Source organism: Grus americana, chromosome 3 (genome assembly GCF_028858705.1).
Source record: "Grus americana isolate bGruAme1 chromosome 3, bGruAme1.mat, whole genome shotgun sequence".
NCBI classification, from domain to species: domain Eukaryota; kingdom Metazoa; phylum Chordata; class Aves; order Gruiformes; family Gruidae; genus Grus; species Grus americana.
In genome coordinates this window covers 87,144,048-87,165,721 of record NC_072854.1, presented here as the reverse complement: position 1 = coordinate 87,165,721, position 21,674 = coordinate 87,144,048, and the positions used below count along the sequence as shown (strand labels likewise).

Sequence of the window (21,674 nt, the reverse complement as noted above, 5' to 3'; positions counted from 1 at the left end):
TGTCTCCAACTATGCGGGTTGGAGGAAGTTTGCTGTTTGCAAACAGACACATGAAGAGGAAATGCTTAACTTAAAAACCATAATTAGCACTTGCTGCTGTTTTTCTGTGGCTTGTGCACAAAATGAATTGTGCTTGGGCTGAATTTCCTGACTCCTCTATTCCCCCTTTCACTAGTAGCTGAAGCAATAAGAAAACTAGTTGCCAATGCAGTAAGGATCATGGAGATGAGCGTCACTCCTGTATTCATCTCTGCTGACCCTCCATAGTGGGAGTCAAAGAAGTTTGAAATATACTAATTCTGGCGTAAAAATAAAGAATACTGAACAAACTGAGCAGTCCAACAAAAATTACAGTTCAGGCAGGTCTAATTACTGGCCTAGTTCTCATATGCTACAGACACAGGATTGGGATGTGCTCTGAGAATCTGATAGATGCTTGCAGTCTGCTAATTTTTGCAAGCAATACAGCAATTCCTCTCCTCCCCATATTAATCGGATCCTCAGCCAAATACCTTGGCAAATCACTGAAGCAAATCTTTTTGCAGCCTGTTCTGTGATTTTGCAGCCCCTTTTCAGCCCCATAGCCAGAGGCAGCTCTGGGCTTATCACCTTCTAACCCTAATACTGGGCCTTGCCTAAACTTATGTTCCCCCAGCGCCGTGCCCCACATGAACAAGCTCGCAGGGAAGAAACCCTTTCGCAGCCTGCACTGTTGTTTCGCACGCCCTTTCCAGCCTCACTGCAGGTCCGGGCTTTGCCTTTCTCCTAACCCCAGCCCCAACTCTAGGTCTGTCAGGGCCCTGAGGGCACCCACCAGCCTTACAGGTCCTGCCCGGCCCCTCAGGGCTCCTACACCTGCCCCCAGCCCAGGAACCTCTGTCGGCACCCAGGGCCATCGGTCCCTGCCCCAGCGGTGCTGCAACAGGGACAGTCTCCGGCTCCCTACAGGCCTGCCCTGCCCAGCCACGGGCCCCACCGAGCCAGGCCCACATCCCATCCCCATTCCCAGGCAGATGCCCGATGCCGAGAGCTGGGGCTGCCCTGGTGCCCCCCAGCTACTCCTGGCTGCCTGGCCCTGTCCCCTGCCATGGGAGCCCCAGCCCCGCAGCACCTGACAAGACCTTGGTGTCGGCTGAGCATTAATCCCCCTTAGCCCACAGCAGCAGCTCGCACGAAAAACCTCTCTGGGGAGAAATCCTTCTGCAGCCTATACAATCATCTGGTGCTCAAATCAGCAGTCTGCAATAATGGGTTTTTCCATGAAACATCGATATTTAATAGTTCCCAAGTATGTGAAACAGAGGCTCAGGCTGTCACAATGTTGTTTGACTCCCAAAGACTTTGCAAAGCAAATACAAATGAACCGCTGTGGGTGTTCCACAGTATTACCCATATTCATGAGAAGAGCAGAGAAAACATTAGCTGTAGAAATTACTACACCTAAAATCTGAAACCACACATCATCTTACCAAATATAGAATCAGTTCAGTCTCTCCTGACTCTGTATTGCTCAGGTGAAAGCAATGGAAAAATATATTCAGATTCAGAGATTAAAACTTGAATCTTAAGGTTCAGATTTTGACTGTGATCTCTAAGACCAATCCAAGCAAAAACCAAATTGCACAATAGCTACATTACCTACATAAGCAGTTTTTATTTCTATAACAGTATCTTAATGAAGGCATGTCTCCATGATCTTCTCTCCAATGAGACAATGATCTCTTTGTCCACTGAGATGAACACCAGGATGGTCAGGGGCTGGAGCACATAATATATTAGGAAATGCTGAGACAGCTGGATTTACTTAGCCCTGGGTAGGTGAAGGGGAGCTCAAAGTGCTGTCTACAGCTGACGGAAAGGTTTAGAGAAGATAGGGCCAGATTAGTTCTTGGAGATGCACAGGGGCAGAAGGAAAGGCAAAAGACACAAATTGCAACATGGGAAATTCAAATTATAAAGGTGTTTTGGTTTGTTTTTTTTTTTTTTTTCCCCACTATGAGTGTGGCCAGCCACTGGAACAGAGACTCAGAAGTTGTAGAAACTCCATCCAGAGAGTTTCAAAGCTCCATGAGACAGGACCCTGAGCAACCTGATGTAACTGGACCTGTTCTGAGTAGGGAGTCAGACTAGATGACCTCTAGGTGTTCCTTCTAATCTGAATCATTTTGTGATTTTACAAACATTAGCTTTTAAGAAACATGCAAAATACTACTGTAGCATATTTCAGTATAAGGCTTTAAACATTTGCGTGTTTGACAAATACAAAGCCAGCAAGGGATAAAACCAGATTCTGCTGTAAATTAAAGAGGAATTTTGTTTCCATGAACATCTGGGATATGTGTGTGTGGAATTGCCCTACTGCTAAACAAAGAGCTGGCATGAAGAAAAAGAACAGGATCTGGTTTAGTTTAGGATATTGTCCCTTGGAGCTAACACATCATACAATGTGTTTGGGGTTTAAATGTAGTTATTTGTTAGGAATTAAAAATAAACATAATTTTCAAATATAAGAATAGTGCTTTATGACAGAACCAGAGATAAATCTGAATCAAAACACAGCTATAATTCTGCCTCCCGGAAGTACTGAAAGAGTTGTAATCACTTCACAGGTACAGTTTCAGAAGTTACCTAAGCGTGCAGGAATCTAGATTCCAGTGGTAGTCACTGTTACTTAAGCTCGTAAGTGCTTCAGTAACTTTTGAAAATGGGACCTAGGATCCTGAATCATTCCCATCTCAGTGCTCTTGGAAACCTGGTTTCTTCAGCAATTTTGAAATTTTTATTCTAGGAATATATGGTTCTTGTATTCACAATGTACTTGTTATTTTTAATGCAAATTAAACCTGAAACTTTTAGTCTGAACATACCCTTCAGATTCAGGTATAAACTTCAGCCTAGATCCATGCCATCCTTAGTCATGGCAATTTCTTAGCAACTCTATTAGGGAAAGTCAAAACCTCTGGTTAGGTACCTAATTTCTATACACAGAGTATAGGAAGACTGAGGCACTCGGCTCAACATCGCCCCACCTTGGCATGCTGCAAACGTAAAAGCTGACCCATAGGAAGCGCAGAAGACAGACATTTCTGAAATAGTGTCTCTTTCCTAGACCACAGCACAGAACTAGGCACCTGTGTGAAAAAGGGAGTCACAGCCCCAAATTTCTTTCTGGGTGTAGTCACAAAGTCACACATGATGGCTGGCATCTTTTAGATGTGGCTGCTGGAGGAAGAGAAGGGCGGCTGCAGGACCAACCCAGCCCTGCTCTCCAGGTCTAGGAGAGGGCTTGCTCCCTCTCACTCACTGCCAGTGGCCCTGTGGATCCCACACCCCTCCCTACACAGTGGAGCATCCTCAGCTGACGTTAATCAATCCAGGACTTATTCCACCCTTGAGTATTATTTAAAGACATTCCTTTGGGTTGCATGAGCTGTCATTTTTGACTCTGTTCAGGTTCAGGGATGCCTAGAACCCAGTTCTCCAGTTTCCTGGAGAAATGCACTAACCTCTAGGTTACTACACAAGTCAGGCGTGTTCACACACTAAATGGTGGTTTCCTGAGGATATCTCCTATCACCTCTTCTGCATATAGATGTGCATAAGCAGGTGTGCTGGGATGAAGGTAAGCTTCATTCAAGCACAAAGTTGTACTTAAATGCATTTTGTATTTGATTGTTATTGAGGTTGACTCCATCTCCAGCAATAAGAGAAGCCAAATTTTCACGTCCTCTCTGTTTGCTCTATCATACTACTTGTTAAGCAAAAACAATGTGATGAGCACTATATAAGCCAAAAAATCTGTGTCTGTGCCCATGATCAAGGCATCCTGAAGATTTTGCTTTCTGCGATACCAGGTGTCAGTAATGTCTAATAAATTCTTACCATGATGTAATATAATTTCACATAAGATAACAAGGTGACTACTTCTTACACACAAAGCCTGTTTGTAGAAAGGATAAGGCATTAGAATGGCAAATGTCATGAACCAGAAATAGCTGAGGCAAATTCTCCTTTCCTTTGTCATGCAACAGTTGCTAAATCCAATGCGATTATTCATAAAAGGCCCTTTATACTTCCTGCTCAAATTTGTTGGCAATTAGTTTACCGATCCCACTGTTTGAACCCTCTGTGAAGGATACAGCCTCGGTGAAAACCCTCCGACTCCTCTTGGTTTAGGTATGCCTTGCTTAACTTCTCTGACTGATTGATCCTATTGACTCAGGTGTTGCTAGCTTATCAGTCCACTCTTCACAGGTGAACAAAGGAAATTTTATGCAAGGGCTGCTCCTATATGCTTATGTTAATCAAACTTTACTGATTCAGATTTCACCTCCTCCCAGCAAACCCCGACATCTTTCCAGCTTGCAGACAATTACATTACATACTGAGCACTTGTCTGAAGCATTTATCTGTGTTGTAGAGCTTCTCTGCAGCAGGCAGCATGTCCGTGCCTGTGGATTCCCTGAATTCCCAGAGATGGGAACCAGATGCTACCATAACTACGCACACAAAAAATAGTCTCTCCCTATAAAAAAAGCCCTTGAAGGACTTTATTCAGATTTTATGAGCCATCAAGTGGAACAGCTGGGTTTTTTTTTTTTTTTGGTTGGTGGTTTTGCGGGGGGTTTTTTTGCATTGGTTTCATCCCAGTAATTTTAAAGCACAGACATTTGCCCCAAAGCCTTTGCCTTCAGATACAATATGGTTTTTATTTCAGCTTTGGCTGCGAACTTCTCCTCTTAATTTATATGTCAAAATATTCAGATGTTCTCTTCCCACTCATATGATTTTTATTCATATACTTGTATCAGCAATGAACGCTCATCACCTTTACTGACTGACATTCTCAACCCAAGAGGCAAAGGAAGGAGTAAAACATTTATATTTTTAGGGAGGGGTTTTGTTTTTTCATTGGGGTTTGTTGTTGTTGGTTGGTTGGTTTTTAATGATATATACTGATGTAGTTTCTGAAAAAGACAAGAAACGGATGCAATCTCAAAAGAACAGGAAAAAATGCACCACTAAAGCAGGTGTGTGCCCAGAGAAGCTATGAAAAAAACCGAATCCCACATCTTGTTGCATAAATGGCAAAAATAAAAATTCTGGATACTGGCAGTTAAAAACAAACAAACAAAACCTCTGAAGTTCATCTAAAAAAACCCCACATCAATTAAAAGACTTGTTAATCACTTCTAGCTAAATTAAGAAAATGAATAGTTTGCTGCTTTCTTCTTGGCAATTTTTTCTTGTGCTTTGTTACAGCATTGCTGTCTGAAAGAGGAACAGAAACACTGTTCCTTTTTGCTGTACCTTCACATAAAAGTGAGTATGTCTTCCCAGATTAAGTGAAATCATTATGACTCACTAACATAACTTCCCACATAGCAAAAGCAATAGATCTTCCCTACACTAAATCTCTTAAAGCCCCCCAAAACTGTGGTTAACTACAGCCTTTTTTGTTCAAATATCAATTTTAATTTAAAAAACATACACTAAAAGAGAACTCTCTGTTACTCTTGTTCATTTCAGCAGGTCATTGCTCTTTCTTAAACATGCTTCCTAAACACACACATTTCATTATGATGCTGAGTTTGTCTCGATTCAGCTTCCTGCCATTACATCTTGACATGCTTTTGTCTGCTACACTGAAGAGTCCTCTGGTATCATGTTTCTGTTCCCTGCAGAGATTCCCTGCACACTGTCAACACATCTCTCTCTAAATCTCTTTGATAAACTAAAGCAAAGCTGTTGGAAGGCATGCTTTCCAAACTTTTAATCATCTCAGTGTCTCTTCTCTGAGCATTCTCCATTTTTTCAGCATCTTTCTTGACTGTGGACATCAGAACTAGACAGAGTGGTCATATCTACTCCTAATGCAGAGTTAAAGTAACTTCCCAGTCTCTCTTCATATGTTCTTATTCTTACAGATATTCAAGAGTTGCATTAGCCCTCCTGGCCACATTGTCCCACTCTGTGTTCATATGCAACTAATTAACCAAGACGCACAGATCCTTTCCAGTAAGCGCTTCTCGAGGCCCCTATTGTGTAAGCATGGTCTACATTCTTTACTATTGGATTTATGATATTACATTTGACACCAATGTAACACCTACAAGTAAGCAATCTGTTACCAACAACCTTCCCAACACCACCTGAAAGGTTTAACAATGTTTTTCCAGTTACTGCCCTATGGCATTCTGTATCTCTACAGAATCCCAACAGGAGAAAAGTCATTTAACATAATACATAATTTCATCTAGTTTAGTCTGTTTAATGCATTCCCAATTTGTCTCACATTGCGGTAATGTATTAATCAAGAATTCACAGAGTGTTAACTTAAATAGCTCAGTGAAATCCACATAGATTGTATTGTACCAGTTGTGATTTATTAACTGAACACATACATAATCACCTCAGGAAAAACACTTCAAGCCAGTATGACCAACACCTGTTCTCCATAACCCTAAACTCATTGGCAATATTTTAATTAGGTTGTTTGGGTTTTTTTTTTTAATTGTATCCCATCACAGGTATTTTCTTCTTTGCCCTGGCTCAATGTCATGTCCAGTATTGCTCCAGGAAACCTGGATTATTCCACTAAACCCTCCTTAAATACTGACAGATTAGCTCTCTGGTGCTCCCAGAATTTGATGACTTACTTAAATACTTCTGTTTCCTTTTAAGAGTTTTATTTTGTTTTCCTTCCTTCTAGGCCGATTCCCGTGCATAGCTTGATTCAGAAGATATATGTATTCCTCATTCCTAAGAGTTCTCAACACTATTTCATGAGTTCTGTAATACAGAATGTTTCTCTTCAACTTGTAGAATTACAGGATTATTCTTCTCAGCTTTCATGATGCAAGTCCATTTCTGACCTTCATGAATGCAGGGAGAGGTAAAAAAAAAAAAACAATCTCCAAGAATCTGAGTATATGAAATCTAAAGACTCTTACAACTCAAAGATCCAAGAAATTATCTTTTGTTTTATCTTATGACGATATGTGTCTCACTCAGGTAACAGCTGAGGTCTAAAGAAATCCCAGGTTTGGAGTGCAGTGTCCTATGGAGAAACCCAAAATAAATCAGAATAAGCAAGGTTCAAACAGGAAATCCAAGGTTAATTAACTGACCCGAACTAAAGGCCATGGGGTCCTTGGGAATCTCTGAGCAGTGCTATCTTGCATCTTTTAGAAATACAGAGTTGGACATGACTCAGACAGCTTTCACCTTGCACAACTACTCCACATAGCTGAATTAAAGTAGTTCTGTCTTAATAAATGTTTGATGCTGCTGTGGGAAGTGACAAACATGGTGGAAGATGAGACCTGGAAAAGGAATAGCTATTGCAATGAGAAAGCTTAGATTCACATTAATTGGTGCCTCTTTCAGTAATAGAAAGCAAAAGCAGAAATAGGCAACTTTGAACTTTCATAGAGTGCTGATATGCTCCATCCTAGACAGGTTAGTAACTTGGCTTGCTTACAGATGGCTTGAACAAAAGACACAATGCTGTCCAATTTCCCTCCATGTACTTGTTCATTTCTAATGAAAGGCTGATTTCTCCTTGTATTTGCATACAGAGGTACTGAGAAAAGAAACAGAAATAAATTCTGCTAATACTGTCTTTTCTGTCTTTGCCTAGATTTTCACAGTTTCACTTATTCAGCATTCTTTCTTAGATTCAAAGAAATTATTGCTGTAATTCTCAGAACAGAGAAACTAGCTTGGTTCCTTCCTCTCATGGCTGTTGGGATAATAAAACCAAAGACTGTAGTTTTTAGCCTGGTTATTCAAAGAAATGAGGATGACTAATATACAATCTAAGTGAATCTCTCTGACTATACCCTAAAAGGACATTTGAATCCATTGACCAATTTTAACCAGAATAGAGATCTTAAAGAAATTGTGTTTCTATTGATTTCCTGAAAATAGGCAGCTGAAAAGAAGAGGCAGAGCCTGTCAACACTTTGACTGAAGAAATCATTGCCAATTCTTTATTAAACAACAGAAAATACCCTTAAGGAAAAAGCCTCTAGAATGCTCCAGTCCTAAGAAAACCTCTAAAGCTACACCCCAAAGTCATGAAATCTCAAGAAATGGATTCACAGGAAAAATTGTCTCTTAGCTGCAATGTTCCTGTAATTACTTGTTTCTTAAATATGTACATTCATTTTTTGTGTTCTCCTTTAATAAGTCTGTGTCCTGAAAGGCAACTACTACTATCAAATCAAGATGTGTAACAGAAAGCTCTGGAGCCCCTGTCCTGCATGCAATGCATGCACGTAATCCTGAACTTGAGTTACTGTCTTGGGTCTGGCTGAGATGAAGTTAATTTTCCCCGTCGCAGCCCCCCCCATAGCGCTGTGCTGTGTGTTGGCAGCCAGCGAGGTGTTGGTAACACACCAGTGCTTTGGCTATTACTGAGCAGCGCTGCACAGCACCAGGGCTGGGTCTCCAACATTCCCCTCTCTCTGGTAGGCTGGGGGGGTCAAGATCCTGGGAGGGGACACAGCCAGGACAGCTGGCCCAAACTGACCAAAGGGATGTTCCATACCATATGGCGTCTGCTCAGTAATACAAGCTAAGGGAAAGGAGGAGGAAGGGGGGAGGGGACATTTGTTATTTATGACGTTTGTGGTCCAGAGCAACCGCTATGCATACTGAAGCCCTGCTTCCCGGGAAGTGGCCAGACATCACCTGCTGATGGGAAGTAGATAATAAATCTCTTGCTTTTCCTTTGCTTCCACACATGAGCTTTGGTTTTGCTTTATTAAACTGCCTTTATCTTGACGCACAAGTTTTTTTCCATCTTATTTCCTCCCATCCCTCCCCGCCCCCATCCTGCTGAGGAAGGGACCGATAGAGCGGCTTGGTGGACACCTACCATCCAGCCATGGTCAACCCACCACAGTTACTCAGAAGAGACCAAATCAATAGTTTGACTGAAGTATGCCGATGGACATCATGTTCAATGTACAGCTGACAAAAGAGGTGAGGCTCTAAATCTCTATTTGTTACAGTTCACCTAGTCATGTATACAGGTGTACTGTGCTCTTATAGTTTATGACCACATCACAGGGATCCATATATACAAGCCCAAATGGCAGTTGTCTACCTAATGTTAAATTATTTGGCAATAAACAAATACTTCAATATTTCAACCCATCTTCTTGTTTTTATTCTATAAGCAAGGAAAACTAAAATGGTCTGTATTCATTGGTAAGGAAAAGCCATTCAGTGGTTGAATAGATTGCTCTCAAGGTTAAGAAAACACTGATTCTGAGCAGGCGGGGAGAACTCTACAGACAGGGTAAATCACAGCTGGAATTTCAAGGCTGCTGGGGCAGCACTGCAACAGTACGTCTTGTAACAGGAAAGCAGTAATCAGAATAAAAAGTTTGCCACTCTGAACTTCCAGGTGTTTAGGAAAAAGTCTTGTTACCATGGATTTATGATCTCTCTGAGTGAAGGTTAGTTTGATGGTGTTAAAAACAGAGGGGGAAAAAACAACTGGTGGTGCATATAATTTTCTGCTATAGACAGTGCAACTACATCAATTCATCTTTCTCTCTCTGCAAGCCAAGATAGAGACACTATAAATCAGAACTCTTATGTCAAGGTTTAAGGGAAGCAAGAAATATGCAAAACAGTAAATCAACATGAGGTTGCCTATACTATAGTTGGCAGTCACAACTATACTGGAAGTCAGAAGATTAATGCTGTCCATATTTTTATTTCCACTGCCCTAAGACTAAAACGCAAGATTAAACACCAGGAGTCTTTGGTAACAGGTGCTGAGGGATTACCGCATATGCTACTAGCAATTTTTCTCAATGTACATGTCACGTGCAGGGAAAGGCAGTGCCGAGGGAAGGGAATAGCCTCAGTGCCTTTTAAGTTTCCCTAAATCAGCAGGGAGCAGATGTCCATGCAGCAATTACTCTGGCACCCCAAAAGCCCTCATAGAAATTAGAAGGCCAAACCTATCCTTAGTTAACCTCCCCCTTTGCGATCTATTGAAATCGGCAGGAAATCACAAGATGTGGCAAGAAGTAGAGAAGAAGTTACCTTTGATTTAGCATAGTGTGTGGAGAGCAGCAGGAGTTCAGCTTCCGTACACCTAGGTACTTTTGTAGTGAATGCTTGAAATCAACTAGGAGAAGTAGGAATACAAATCCATGAAGAATTGCCTCCTTCCTTCGTAAACCAAGAAAATAATCAGTGCCTCAGTGCCGTATCATCAGCATCCAATATCCTTCCCAGCAATGCAAAGCATTTATCGGTACACAACATCTAAGATGTGAGTCACAGCAAGAATGGGGCCAGCACAGTCATTTTCAGGTCTAAAGCTTCTTATCTGTAATAGCAGCAATCAGTGAGCTACAAATAGAGAAAGCAAACTTTAAGCTAAGGTAACATCTTGGAAACATCTTGGAAACATTGGACAAAGGCCACTGCTAACTACTGAAGACAGGAAGTGCCTCGGTTACCTCCTCCTGCCTCGACAGAGGCTACGTAACACTTAGAGCTTCTACAAAGCATGTACATTGCATGAAGTAGATTAAGTAGGTGTTTGCATTACTGGCCCTTTTCATTGTAATATAATCAGTTATTGACTCTAGGATCTGAGAGAGATGGACAGTGTTTGCTTACTAGCTAATGGAGTCCCTGGTTACCATAACTTTTCATGGAGTCATACTTGAGAAAATAAGCAGACAGAAAAAAGGAGGGAAAAGCACATATAAATGTAGTGTATTCCAGATGAATTTTTTAAATTTAAAAATTGAACATAACTGATCATATGAAAAATTAATAGAGCAAACAAATTCTAGATGCAAGTTCACACACTTGGCTACATAAAAAAATAAAAACGACAATGATGCAAAGCACTCACATTTACAGAAAAAAAGTTGTAACTAAACACCACAGGAATCAGAAAAACTAAGATTCTGGTTTTCAGGCAATATATATTAGAAACAATTAATATAATGAATTATACTTAGGAGACTAGACATCCATTTTAAAATAATCTCTTAAGCAGAAAAACTTTCATGGTATGTATGTGTCCTTTGCTTTACAGAACCAGATATTCATAAAATGAAATTGGGGGTTGCATCACAGAGAAACAACAGAATATCTCAAAACTTTCCAAAGAAAAAGGGAGGAAAGGGGAGCTTTACTTAGAAAATTATCGAGTTTTCTCAAGACTGTGAAAGGCTAGTTACACAAGAAACTCCAAATCTCGATGATCATTTCAGTAACATTATGCAGTGATTGCCATTACCATCGATAAAGAACACATCACAATTAGGGCAAGTGCAGATCAGAAAATAGTCTCCTTGTGTAGTGCACAGAAGCAGGTGTAGTGTATTTCAATACAGACATAACATCAAAGTAACATACCATTTGTGGATTGGAATTTTAATTTCTCTGTTCAATGGTCAATAAATTGTTCCTGGATAGTAGTCTTTTTCTGTAGATTGTTCTAAATAACTATTTTTAAAACATGCTTAGTCCAGAAAGCTATATTTGTTAACTTAAGGTAAACACCCCTGTACCTCTGAAGTGGATTACTTTGATACTAGGAACATGAGGAGGATTTACAATCTTTTTATTGGTTACGTGCTTTGAGGCTAAGCAGATGGCATGCCCCTGCAACTATAGTATTTTATGATAATCTAAGAGTAATTTTAGCTTATTTCCAATTTTAGCTCCATGGATCATTCCCAAAATCCTGTTTAAAAATCAAGGTCCATTATCTGCATTTTAAGCTGTGAATGAAAACTAGCCAACATATAGTGGATCTAATTGGCATGAAGGTTCAAATTACTTCTATTTACAGCCCAATGCCAAATTAAACACACCACAACTAGATTTCCAACCCAGGTCTAAAAATGCATACATTTACTTAAGTTTTTGTTTAAATAACAGCAGCATGCAAGTATCCAAAGATTCAGACACAATGGTTTCAGACATGTACCCTACACTCTTCCTCTTAGAAATGGGCCTAGTCTGGAATCTTGTTGCTAAACTTTTTTGTATTCAAAAGATATGAACTGATTCAAACAAAAGTGCCATGGGGAATGTGTCAGTTTTGGGGGGAAAAAAAAAAAATCACTGGAAACTTTTTAGGACCCAAGGCAGAACTACCATACAAAATTAGAGATCATTCAAATCCCTTTGCTTTCCCTCATCCAGATGTGGCACTTAAGTCCCAATTTTTTTATTGCGTATCAAATCATTGCCTCCACTACTATGCACTGGCTATTCTTGCATGTAGCTCACAGTCTTCCCTGGCAGGACATTTTTATTTTGTTTACGTTGAACCTTAGAAAAAGAGTATTCCTTATGCCCCAACTGCCAGCTGCCTTTGGCTTCAGAAGAGTCAAGATACCCTTTTGATTGGCATTTACTTTATACGCATGAAATAGCAACAATAAGAGGGAGCAGAAACAGCCTGTTAGGGCTCTCACAGCAATGGGGAGCACAGAAAAGCAGGGACTATGAACACAGATCTCCTACATTTCTGATGAATGTTGAGCAAGTATGAAAAATCAGCCTCTGATGTTGTGCACTCAAACCAAGGTGCCAATTTTAAATATTTGTTTCATGGTCTTTCAGGTTAACTGAGATCATTGTGATTGAAATTTCCCCTACTAGTCAGCCCCAAGACAGGCTTTGAAGGTAGAAATATTTGTGAAAATTATTTACAGATGTTTTAAAACTTGCTGCCAGCATTCCTACTGAAAGACAGTCTATGGATCTTTTTTCTTAACATTCTTCTTTTTACGTATTTCTTATGCAGTTTATGATGACGATGAGGTTAAAGACTAGAAATTCCAATCAGAGTTGTTAACATATAGTTCTTCAAAGTGTCTGAGAGACTCACCACAATTTAACCATTAAATTTATTTTTTTTCAGCTAATGAAAGAAAATCCTGTAGGTTCTGCGTAGTTTAGACAGCAAGAAACCAAAATATTTTCTGAGACTTAGGTGAAAACATAATTTTCTCTTAGGGACGTTGCAGTCACCACTATTTGACATCGAGGACTCCTCAAGCAGTGCCTAAACCAGGGAACCACTACGTGCACTGCTTGAAAGAGCAGCTGGGTCCACCACTCTTCAGCATGAAGAAACATTGTCATCTGAATCATCTGCAGTTCAGACCATTTAAAAACATTCAAAACTTCAACAGAACTTTCTTCAGAAAGGTAGAGAGCGTAGGACAAGCAGCTTTCGCTCTCTAACTGTTCACAGGCTCTTTCCTGTGACGTGTCTCGGGCCTCGGCAGCACCAACACCCTGGGTGTGCCTGCCCAGCCTGCTGTGCACCTCCACAAATTACAGGAGAGTCAAGAGGAGATTCCTGACCTGGCTCCACATCTACTAGTGCAACATTTCAGCTACACCAGTTACAGCCGGACTACTGACACAAATCAAATGTTTCTACTGTGGAGCTTCCCAAGCCAAAGCTGGGCTCCGTGGTACAGGAATACCCACTCCAACCCATTTCCTTCTCTTCTAGCTGCTGCCTCTGTTTCTTACCTGGTTTTGCTGCACATGTTCCAACAAACCCTCTGTTGCAATGCCAGGAAAAGTTTGTTTTTGTGAACTTCCCCCAGATCTCTGAAAAATTCAAGCCAGGACCTTAAAATGGTATGATTAATTTAAACCAATACACAGTCTTTAAGGAAAAGCCCTGGATTTCCTGGATTCTAAGCCTTTGGGCTTTAAAAATTTTGCCCATAAGCAGAAAGATTGCACAGACTAGCTCCTTACTTTAAATTTCAACAAAAGTCACATAAAATTGCACCCTTAAGGAAAAGCAGCAAACATCAGAAGTTGTGTGATAAGCTGATAGTTTAGCATGTGTGTGCAAAAAACAGCAAGGCATGAGATTCTGGGATCTCTGGAGTGCCAAGTCATCAAAACAGCACAGCGACTTTAACATGAGGGTCCCACAAATAGTGTCCTCATATAAGCTTTTTAGTTTATGCAATACATACCAGAATTTTTAAAAAGATTCAAAAGAGATTCTCAGGAGTGGAACGAAAATCTGTGGAGCATTCAGCAGCGTTTTGAACACAATATTCACAATACCCCTTAGCAGTAGGGCACTGCCTCACCTCCCCTCCCCTAGCTGCCAAACCACACAGGGATGGGGAATGAGTGCGGAAAAGGTCACCAGCAGTTTTTCCAAGAATGGAGGAAACTGTAACTAGAGCTTATCCCATGCTGAGTAGGTTTTCTATTCTTATTTTGTCTCAAAATAAGAAGTTTTTAAAAAATCTGGACATTTCTGCATTTCATTTGAAAAACATGCCTTACTACGTCTACAACAGTAGCATTGTGTGGCCCAGCTTAGTGTTTAAGCTGCATAAAGACGAGAAAATGATCCCTACAACAGATTTTTCAGGCTATTTTCAAGATTATCTGTATTGCCGTGAGGTTCAGTTAATCCAAATATTACTATATATAATTTCAGATTGAGGCAGGCTTTTGTTCAAGATACACTGTTACACTTCCTGACCAGCAACAGCAAACAACTTTTGAACTACCACTTAAAAATATCTCCTTCTCAAAAATTTTTACCTTTTTTGAGGTCCAAACGGGCTTTTATGTTTCTCCTTTGTCCTGCTGCAGTAAAAGTTTTCCTCTCCAAGAAAGCAAGCTTACTGTGACAGGGCAAACAAAGAACAGTACCAAGATCCCAAATACCTTCAGGTATTGTAAGGACGACTGAAAGGCACTGGTCCAGTTTTGACTTCTAGTTCCTGCACTGTGCTATCACCCTTTGAGAGCCTACTGAAACTCTACAGCCCAGTCACAACAGAGGAGTTTTATTCAGAAGAGCGCGTTTATTTATAGCCAGGCCAAAGCTGAAGTCAGAGTCCCAGAAATTTTCTCCATGTAGAAGCCAGCATAGATAGGAACAAGGTTCAGTACAACATCCCCTGACCTGCTAGAGCTTCACAGAGACACCAGGGAGACAAGCAACAGAAGGTCCTTCCCTCAGTTCTTTGCCAGCAGCACCAGCATATACTTCTGTCTCAGCTGGAGGTGGCACGCTCCTACATTGTGCTTGGAGGACACAAGGCAAGAGGCTAGTACACCTTAGAATGCGATGGCCCAAAAATGCAGTGCTTGTTATGACAAAGATCCAAACTGGAGGCAAAAGTTAATTCATGTAAAAATCCTGAAACGCTCTGTGAATTATTCTTTTTGTGTAAAGAATCTTACCATTATTTCACATTCACTAGATTATTTTCATCACAAATGTGTACTAGTAAGAAGCAATATGATTTTAAATTAGCACGGAATGGAGGATATCTGAGACAAAAATGAGTGACAGCCCTGAACAGCAAGGCAAATTTGGTGCTTGTCATTAAAAGTGCAATCAACTGAATTCAGTTTCCGTGTCAGAATCACCATTAGAAATTCATTATTCATACCTGTATCATCTAATATTCATAAGCCTATCAGCAGAGTTCTTTGGACAGTTTTCAATGTTTGTTCCTCTAAAACATTCACATACTGTCCCACGGGAATCCTGAGATATCATAAGTTCTCTTGCAGCAATATCCCGACAAATGAGAATTCACAGAAGTTGCAGCCCTTTTAGCTGGCTTGGAAACCTGTCAGCTATAGATCATGAAACCTAACAGTCAAGTATTGAAACAACTGATAAGTCTCCTAGCTTTTCAAAAGATTGAGAATCAGTGTGGCCTTCAGACACTTCTCCATGGCTCAATGCCAGCTGTAGGCCAGTCAAGTGAGTATCACTGTTGTACTAGTAGTGCCTGAGAACAGAAAAATTATGAGCTCCCAGTATTCCACACCTGATGTTTCTCAAGTAATTACAACCAAAAGTTCCCATGGATGCTTTGACATTTCCTCCATACTGCAGCATTTTAGTTAATTGGGTTTTTTTCCTGATGATGGATGACTTTTATATCTGAGCCTCATGTGAGGTTTACTTTGCTTGTTAGGGAACTTAGAGTGAAATACTGTGGGATATTATTCGAATTTCAGAAGAATATTTTCTACTCTTCTACCTCCAACTTCAGCTTCATGTTAGCCAGTCTCCCTGGCTGTGTAATAATTTCTTTCTTACTGACCAGGAAAACATCATATGTGATACACGTTCAAAAAAGCCAGGTATAGCTGGTAGTCACTACTCCATGTGCCACATACAATCAGAAAAAGCAAAAGTTTAGAATTCATATGCCTGGTACAAATTACTCTCATATTGTAAACAGCGCGTCGCGTTAATGAGTTTGACGACCTTTTACTTCATATTTTATAATATACATACATGTGGGTTCTTACGCTTCTTACCCCAACTTTACAAAAATGCAAATAGTCACCTAAGATGCAAACCAAAAATTAATGAGATCTCCACATTTTGAAAATAAGTTGTGGATTTTCTTGTGAAAAGGTCAGGCAGTGAACAACTGCCTTGGATTTGCTGCTTGAATTGTCAGCAGATGGTATAACTTGAAGTCCAGAACAAGACTGACTTATATAAGTGATATTAATCTAATTATGCAATACCTCAAACTAAACCAGGCATTTTTGTCTTGCTAAGTACAGTTTAAAAATAAACAGCCTAAACATGAGATCTCTGCTGGGCCAAGCATACCCAAGAATTCACACCATCAGCTGGAAATGAACAGAGTTCTACTTAGAATGCTGTGATTTACACAAGGGATTTTGAGTAAATTTAATTAGTTTCCTACATTTCAGCATAGTATATTAAGAGCAAATGAATTCTCTCATCATAAAACAGTGAAACAATGAACAACAAATGAGTTAAATCATGTTCATAAATTAATTCATGCTAAAATATGTCCTAATCCCAATCTCCACTCTGGTTAGATATTAGTGTATTCAGCAATTTTAATTTAAACTGCCTGCAGTTAAACAGAAAAGGGCAGCAAATCAAGACCACTGTCATCATTCACATTTGCTATTGCAGCATCACATCTGTAAAGAAAAAATGCAGAGCTGCCCCAAACAATGTTCACTGGGTCTTCTAAAAATGCTACTCTTAATCCTTTTACAAGATCCACTTATTGTGTGATACTGATTGAACATATGTGGTCCTCATGTTTGTGAGGAAAAATAGGAGCAGAAAAAAAAAAAAAAATCTTCTTTCCAGATTTACAGAGACCAACTTTAAGTTTTCCATTTACCTTTAAAATAAAATAGAATCATGTGGAATTACTAATAGTTGGCTCTCTAAAGGGTAGAAAGTTAATCTGAATATGCCTGAGGCATTCACTCAAAAGTTCACTCCATGTTTTGAAATTCAGATCTCTCACTAGATTGGATTGGAAGTGCTGTAAAAATAGCTTATTCTCTTGTTATTTCATTACTTCCACAACTCCTCCAATCTTCTTATTATTGGAAAGCATTAAAAGACAAGGATTATTTCAACTTCTTCAGTTACAAAAGGATTCAAGTGGTCTAAAAAGATTATGTTCTGCAAAGAGCATGTTTCTCTGCAGAAAAATATTTCTGTTGTTGATAATGGATATTTCACTTGTTAGCTGCTATACCCATTTAGCAAACTATTTTTGCTAAAAAATTAATAAAGATAGCCATAAAATTTTTTTAATGGAACTTTATCTCATTGAGATGTTTTGAAACATTGGCTGAATATTCAACAGAAAGGGTGTTTGGAGGCTAAGTTTAGACTCTCAGGTCAATGCAACAGCATGACAGGGACAGAAACTGAAATCAGAAACCTTAATTTTTTAGTCTGAAAGTGGAAACCTTGATAATTTCACTAGATGGAAGTAAAAATCAATAAAGAAGCCTGAAGGTTACCCACCAAACAGAACTATCCTCCTCCAGTTGACTTTACAAAGAATTGCTTATTTCAGAAAATTACTCGGATAGGCCCTTGTCATTCAGGGATACACCCCTCAAAACATCACTAAACCAGATATTATTCTGGGAGTGCAACCACATTTTAACCCAAATCAAGAGTTTAAAAGATACTTTACAGAAGAGGGTAGAAGTATCATCCCGATCTTATAGACAAATGAATACAGGTGGATAAAACAGCATTTTCATGATCATTCAGCAAGTTTGTAATAGATCTGTATCTATAGCCATGTTTCGACATGTGTGCTGTAGTCTATCAACCCCACTTCTTCACTACAGAATCATCTTCTTTGAAAGAAATTATGTTTCCAGAGAAGGAAAATCTGAGGAAATCTCTCTTACCTGGCAAAAAATGATGCTGCCACCGAGGTGCCTGTGGATACTTCACTGGCAACATATGTGCTCTGGGAAGCAGGGAAGCTGTACATGGAGGGTTTATCTGCATTGTAGCGGTTCAATGCTGCTTCAGTCAGGCCCTCTCGACTAGTCTCTGTCATAAGCTGAGATATCTGAAGACAGAAAAGAACAAAAGTGTCATCAGCTAAAGCTCACTAGCTGACCCTTCCTCATCCAGAAGTGCCTCTGGGTTGCAGATGGAGCAAGAGACGCGTTTCATTCACTCCATCTTTGCTGCTCTGTGAACAAGTTTATTGCTTCTGTCATGCTAATCTACAGTACTTTGGCTCAGTTCTTACCTTGTCTGCATTAAAAGTAACGGGATAAATTCATCCCGTCACGAGAAACATCAATAATGTCTATGGCTTTCCATCCATATGGAAAAGAAAGAGTAAACCACAATCCTTGCTCACTTTTACCTCAGGGTACAAGAGAGACAGCTTAGATACGCATAAGATATTTATATTTTACTTCAGGGAAAAGAATATATTTGTTTGCCTTTGTAAAATAACGTAGCACTAGTATATTAAGTATTTTTGTTGACCTTTCTCCAGAAAAGTCAGCACACAGCATAGGAAGAGTCCCTTGGGATCCTAGACTATTTGTCATCTCTCTGGAAAACTGGGATCGTTACCACTCACTTTCATTGGCTTTCTTAAAAGGTTTTAAACATCCCGTGGTTTCATTCTTCTGATGGCCCATTTAACATTTTTCCCCCCTGTTAGGAAGCCTCATCTCAGCCTTTCATTGTCTGGGAGAAGAAATGGAGCTCAACCAGACTTGACCCAGCTCTCCTCAAATTAACTGACAGATCTTTATTGACTTCAGAGAAAGCTGGGTCAGCCCTATTGAAGCACCTCCTCAAAATTTTCATTTCAATTTCTTGACTACTACTTCTGCATGAATTTACAATGGTGTGATGTCATCTATTGTACTTCATGCAATTCCTAACAACTTCCCTTTCCTCCTTCCCTCATTTCAACCACAAATAGGTTTTGTTCACCAGTGCATGTCATAAAATTGCAACATATGCCTAGAAAGAACCTTCCCAAATTATTGCTAGCAATCGTCCAAGGCATTACTTCCTTCCCCCTGCAAAAAGTTTGCAAGAACCAGTCTCTCACCTATTCAGTTTAAGTTCTCATGTCTATCCTTACCACCACAGTGACATCACCTTTGTGAGGCGTTCTTTTTCTGCTTAGGCTTACTTTATTTCAGCTGTTAAACATTTTAGTTATTAAAGGCAAAGTTGAAGAACTGTGATTCGTATTTGTGAGGGGAAAAGACATGTGATATGGCAACATTGTTCAGACCAACTGTCAAGCCACCTCTGTTTCTTCTATAGGGAATTGTTACCCATTCTACTATGGCAAGAAGATAATCTAAGAGTTTATCCTTATTTTACATATTTTTTAGGCCAATCAACTGTAATACTTCAAGACCAGGAAGGCTAAACTAGCCACTCTATTTTATGAGGAACTAGTAAAATTGTTAAAAGTGCCCCTATCACGTTAAGTCACACACTGAGCCTTTCTAATTTACTGATTCACTATATTGAATGAGCAGTGCTCTCAGAAGGCTATAGCTGAAATCCTGGACTTAAATCATCTCATACTACTGTTAAAACACAAGAATTTAGGCTGGCTGCCAGGATACCTCCCTGTATTTCCAGCGTGCAGGCAGACATATGTTCTTCAGTGTTCTGCTGACCTATGTATATCTACTTGGGGCATCCAATATACTTGAATTCACTAAACAACAATTTCCTCAAATTTTCCATAATTTTGCTAACTCAGCTATTTATATTTGTAGTGAACTAGCACAAGATTCTGCCCTATCCCCTCAGATTATCCTGAAACCCATTTCATCATCTACCATGTTGGGAACTGCTAAGCAGACAGATTTGAAAAGCTCTCCCTTTAGAGCAGAGTACACTTATAAACCTAACCTCATCTTAGCCCATCCAATTCATATACCTGAAATCGGGGATGGACCATCATTAATCAATTGCCATTGCTGACAGTGTCACCAGGAAGTGCTACTCACTTCCATAGCAACCCCACAGCAGCTAAGAAGTTGATGAGTTGACTTATCACCACTGCAGTCTAAGTTGCAATCATAACTTCCCCATCTTCTGCCAAAGAAAGATTTGCAGCTCCAAATATGAATTTCCACAGCCAGTGCCCCACATTTCTATTGGTGTCAAATCCCCTGAAGTTGCTTGACGGTGAGGCTCGAGAGAGGCATTTCAGCCAACTGCAAAACATGAAAGTATTTGTGTGTGTCTGTTTGGGACACTCAGAAAACATCCATCGTGACATGGGCATAAAAGCAGTAACTGAATGGTTTCTGTGATTAGAGAGACTTTCAGGTGATCCATGCCCATATCCACAAGTCCTATTAATGTGTACAGCACAGAACAAGCAGAGCAATAAAAGCCTCAAACTGATTGTGAACTTTTCCTGAAACGTATTACTCTCAAGCTTCCTCAAAAGCTGATTAGATGCTTGGCTCATGAGCTTTTGAATAACTAGTTCTTAAATACAAGCACTCCAGAATAATCAAATACTCACTTACCAAAGAGACATGAGATTCTTTTAGAAAGATATAAATATAAACCATGCCCCCTCACCTATGCACTCAGAGAAAAATAGATATTAGTCAGCAAATGGAATGTTAATGCTTTTTAATAAATGGGGCGAAGATCTTATAAAGCCTGTATTTATGTCATGTTTTCTTACGGTAAAATGCAAAGAAACTGAATAAGAAGATGGAATTAATCAAACACATTTACAAATTCTGTATTTGTGGAGTACCACACTAACCACAGGACAGAGAGAGGAGATATTGCCTATACTATGGACAAATGCAGAATAGGGTTGTTTCTGTATAAATGTAGGCTTCTCAATACTACTTCTATTTTATTGTGTGTCCTACACAACAGTCTGAGTACTACAGAGATAGTCAGCTGCTCAAACTGCAAGCTGCAAAACATCTGTACGGTACTGACCACCAGAGCCTGCTGGAGAGGCAGCAGCTCTCCTTCCTGTTCGTTCACACAGCTTCTTTTGTTGCGGAAAACAGGAAGCTACTGTTGACATTGATATTGATGTATTATCTGTGAAAAGCAGCATTCCAGCGTAAACAGCCATGTCAGAGAGTCCTCCCAGTGCCGCCCTGGATGGACACTCATAACAGGGCATGTTGGGGTTGTTCAGCACCCTGGATCCTTAGGGTCCAGCACCACCGCCTGGTTTCCTTACCCATGCTGGCACACTTCCTGGGCAAAAATCCATTTCTCAGTGCAAACTCTCTCAGAGCTAAACCCCCAAATGCACATACTGTCTGTCCTTGAGCTCCATTGATTTACTGTTTGTCTCAGCAGG

At 40.0% G+C, this 21,674-nt stretch overlaps 1 protein-coding gene across 1 annotated transcript in view; it reads right to left on the bottom strand.

The window, feature by feature from the left end:
* KIF26B (kinesin family member 26B) overlaps positions 1-21,674 on the bottom strand; it is a 303,764-nt gene that overhangs the window by 164,595 nt on the left and 117,495 nt on the right. Inside the window, exon 4 of the mRNA XM_054822246.1 lies at positions 18,235-18,401. Within this exon, the coding sequence (XP_054678221.1) occupies positions 18,235-18,401 (167 nt within the window). The remainder of the gene's footprint in view (positions 1-18,234; positions 18,402-21,674) is intronic.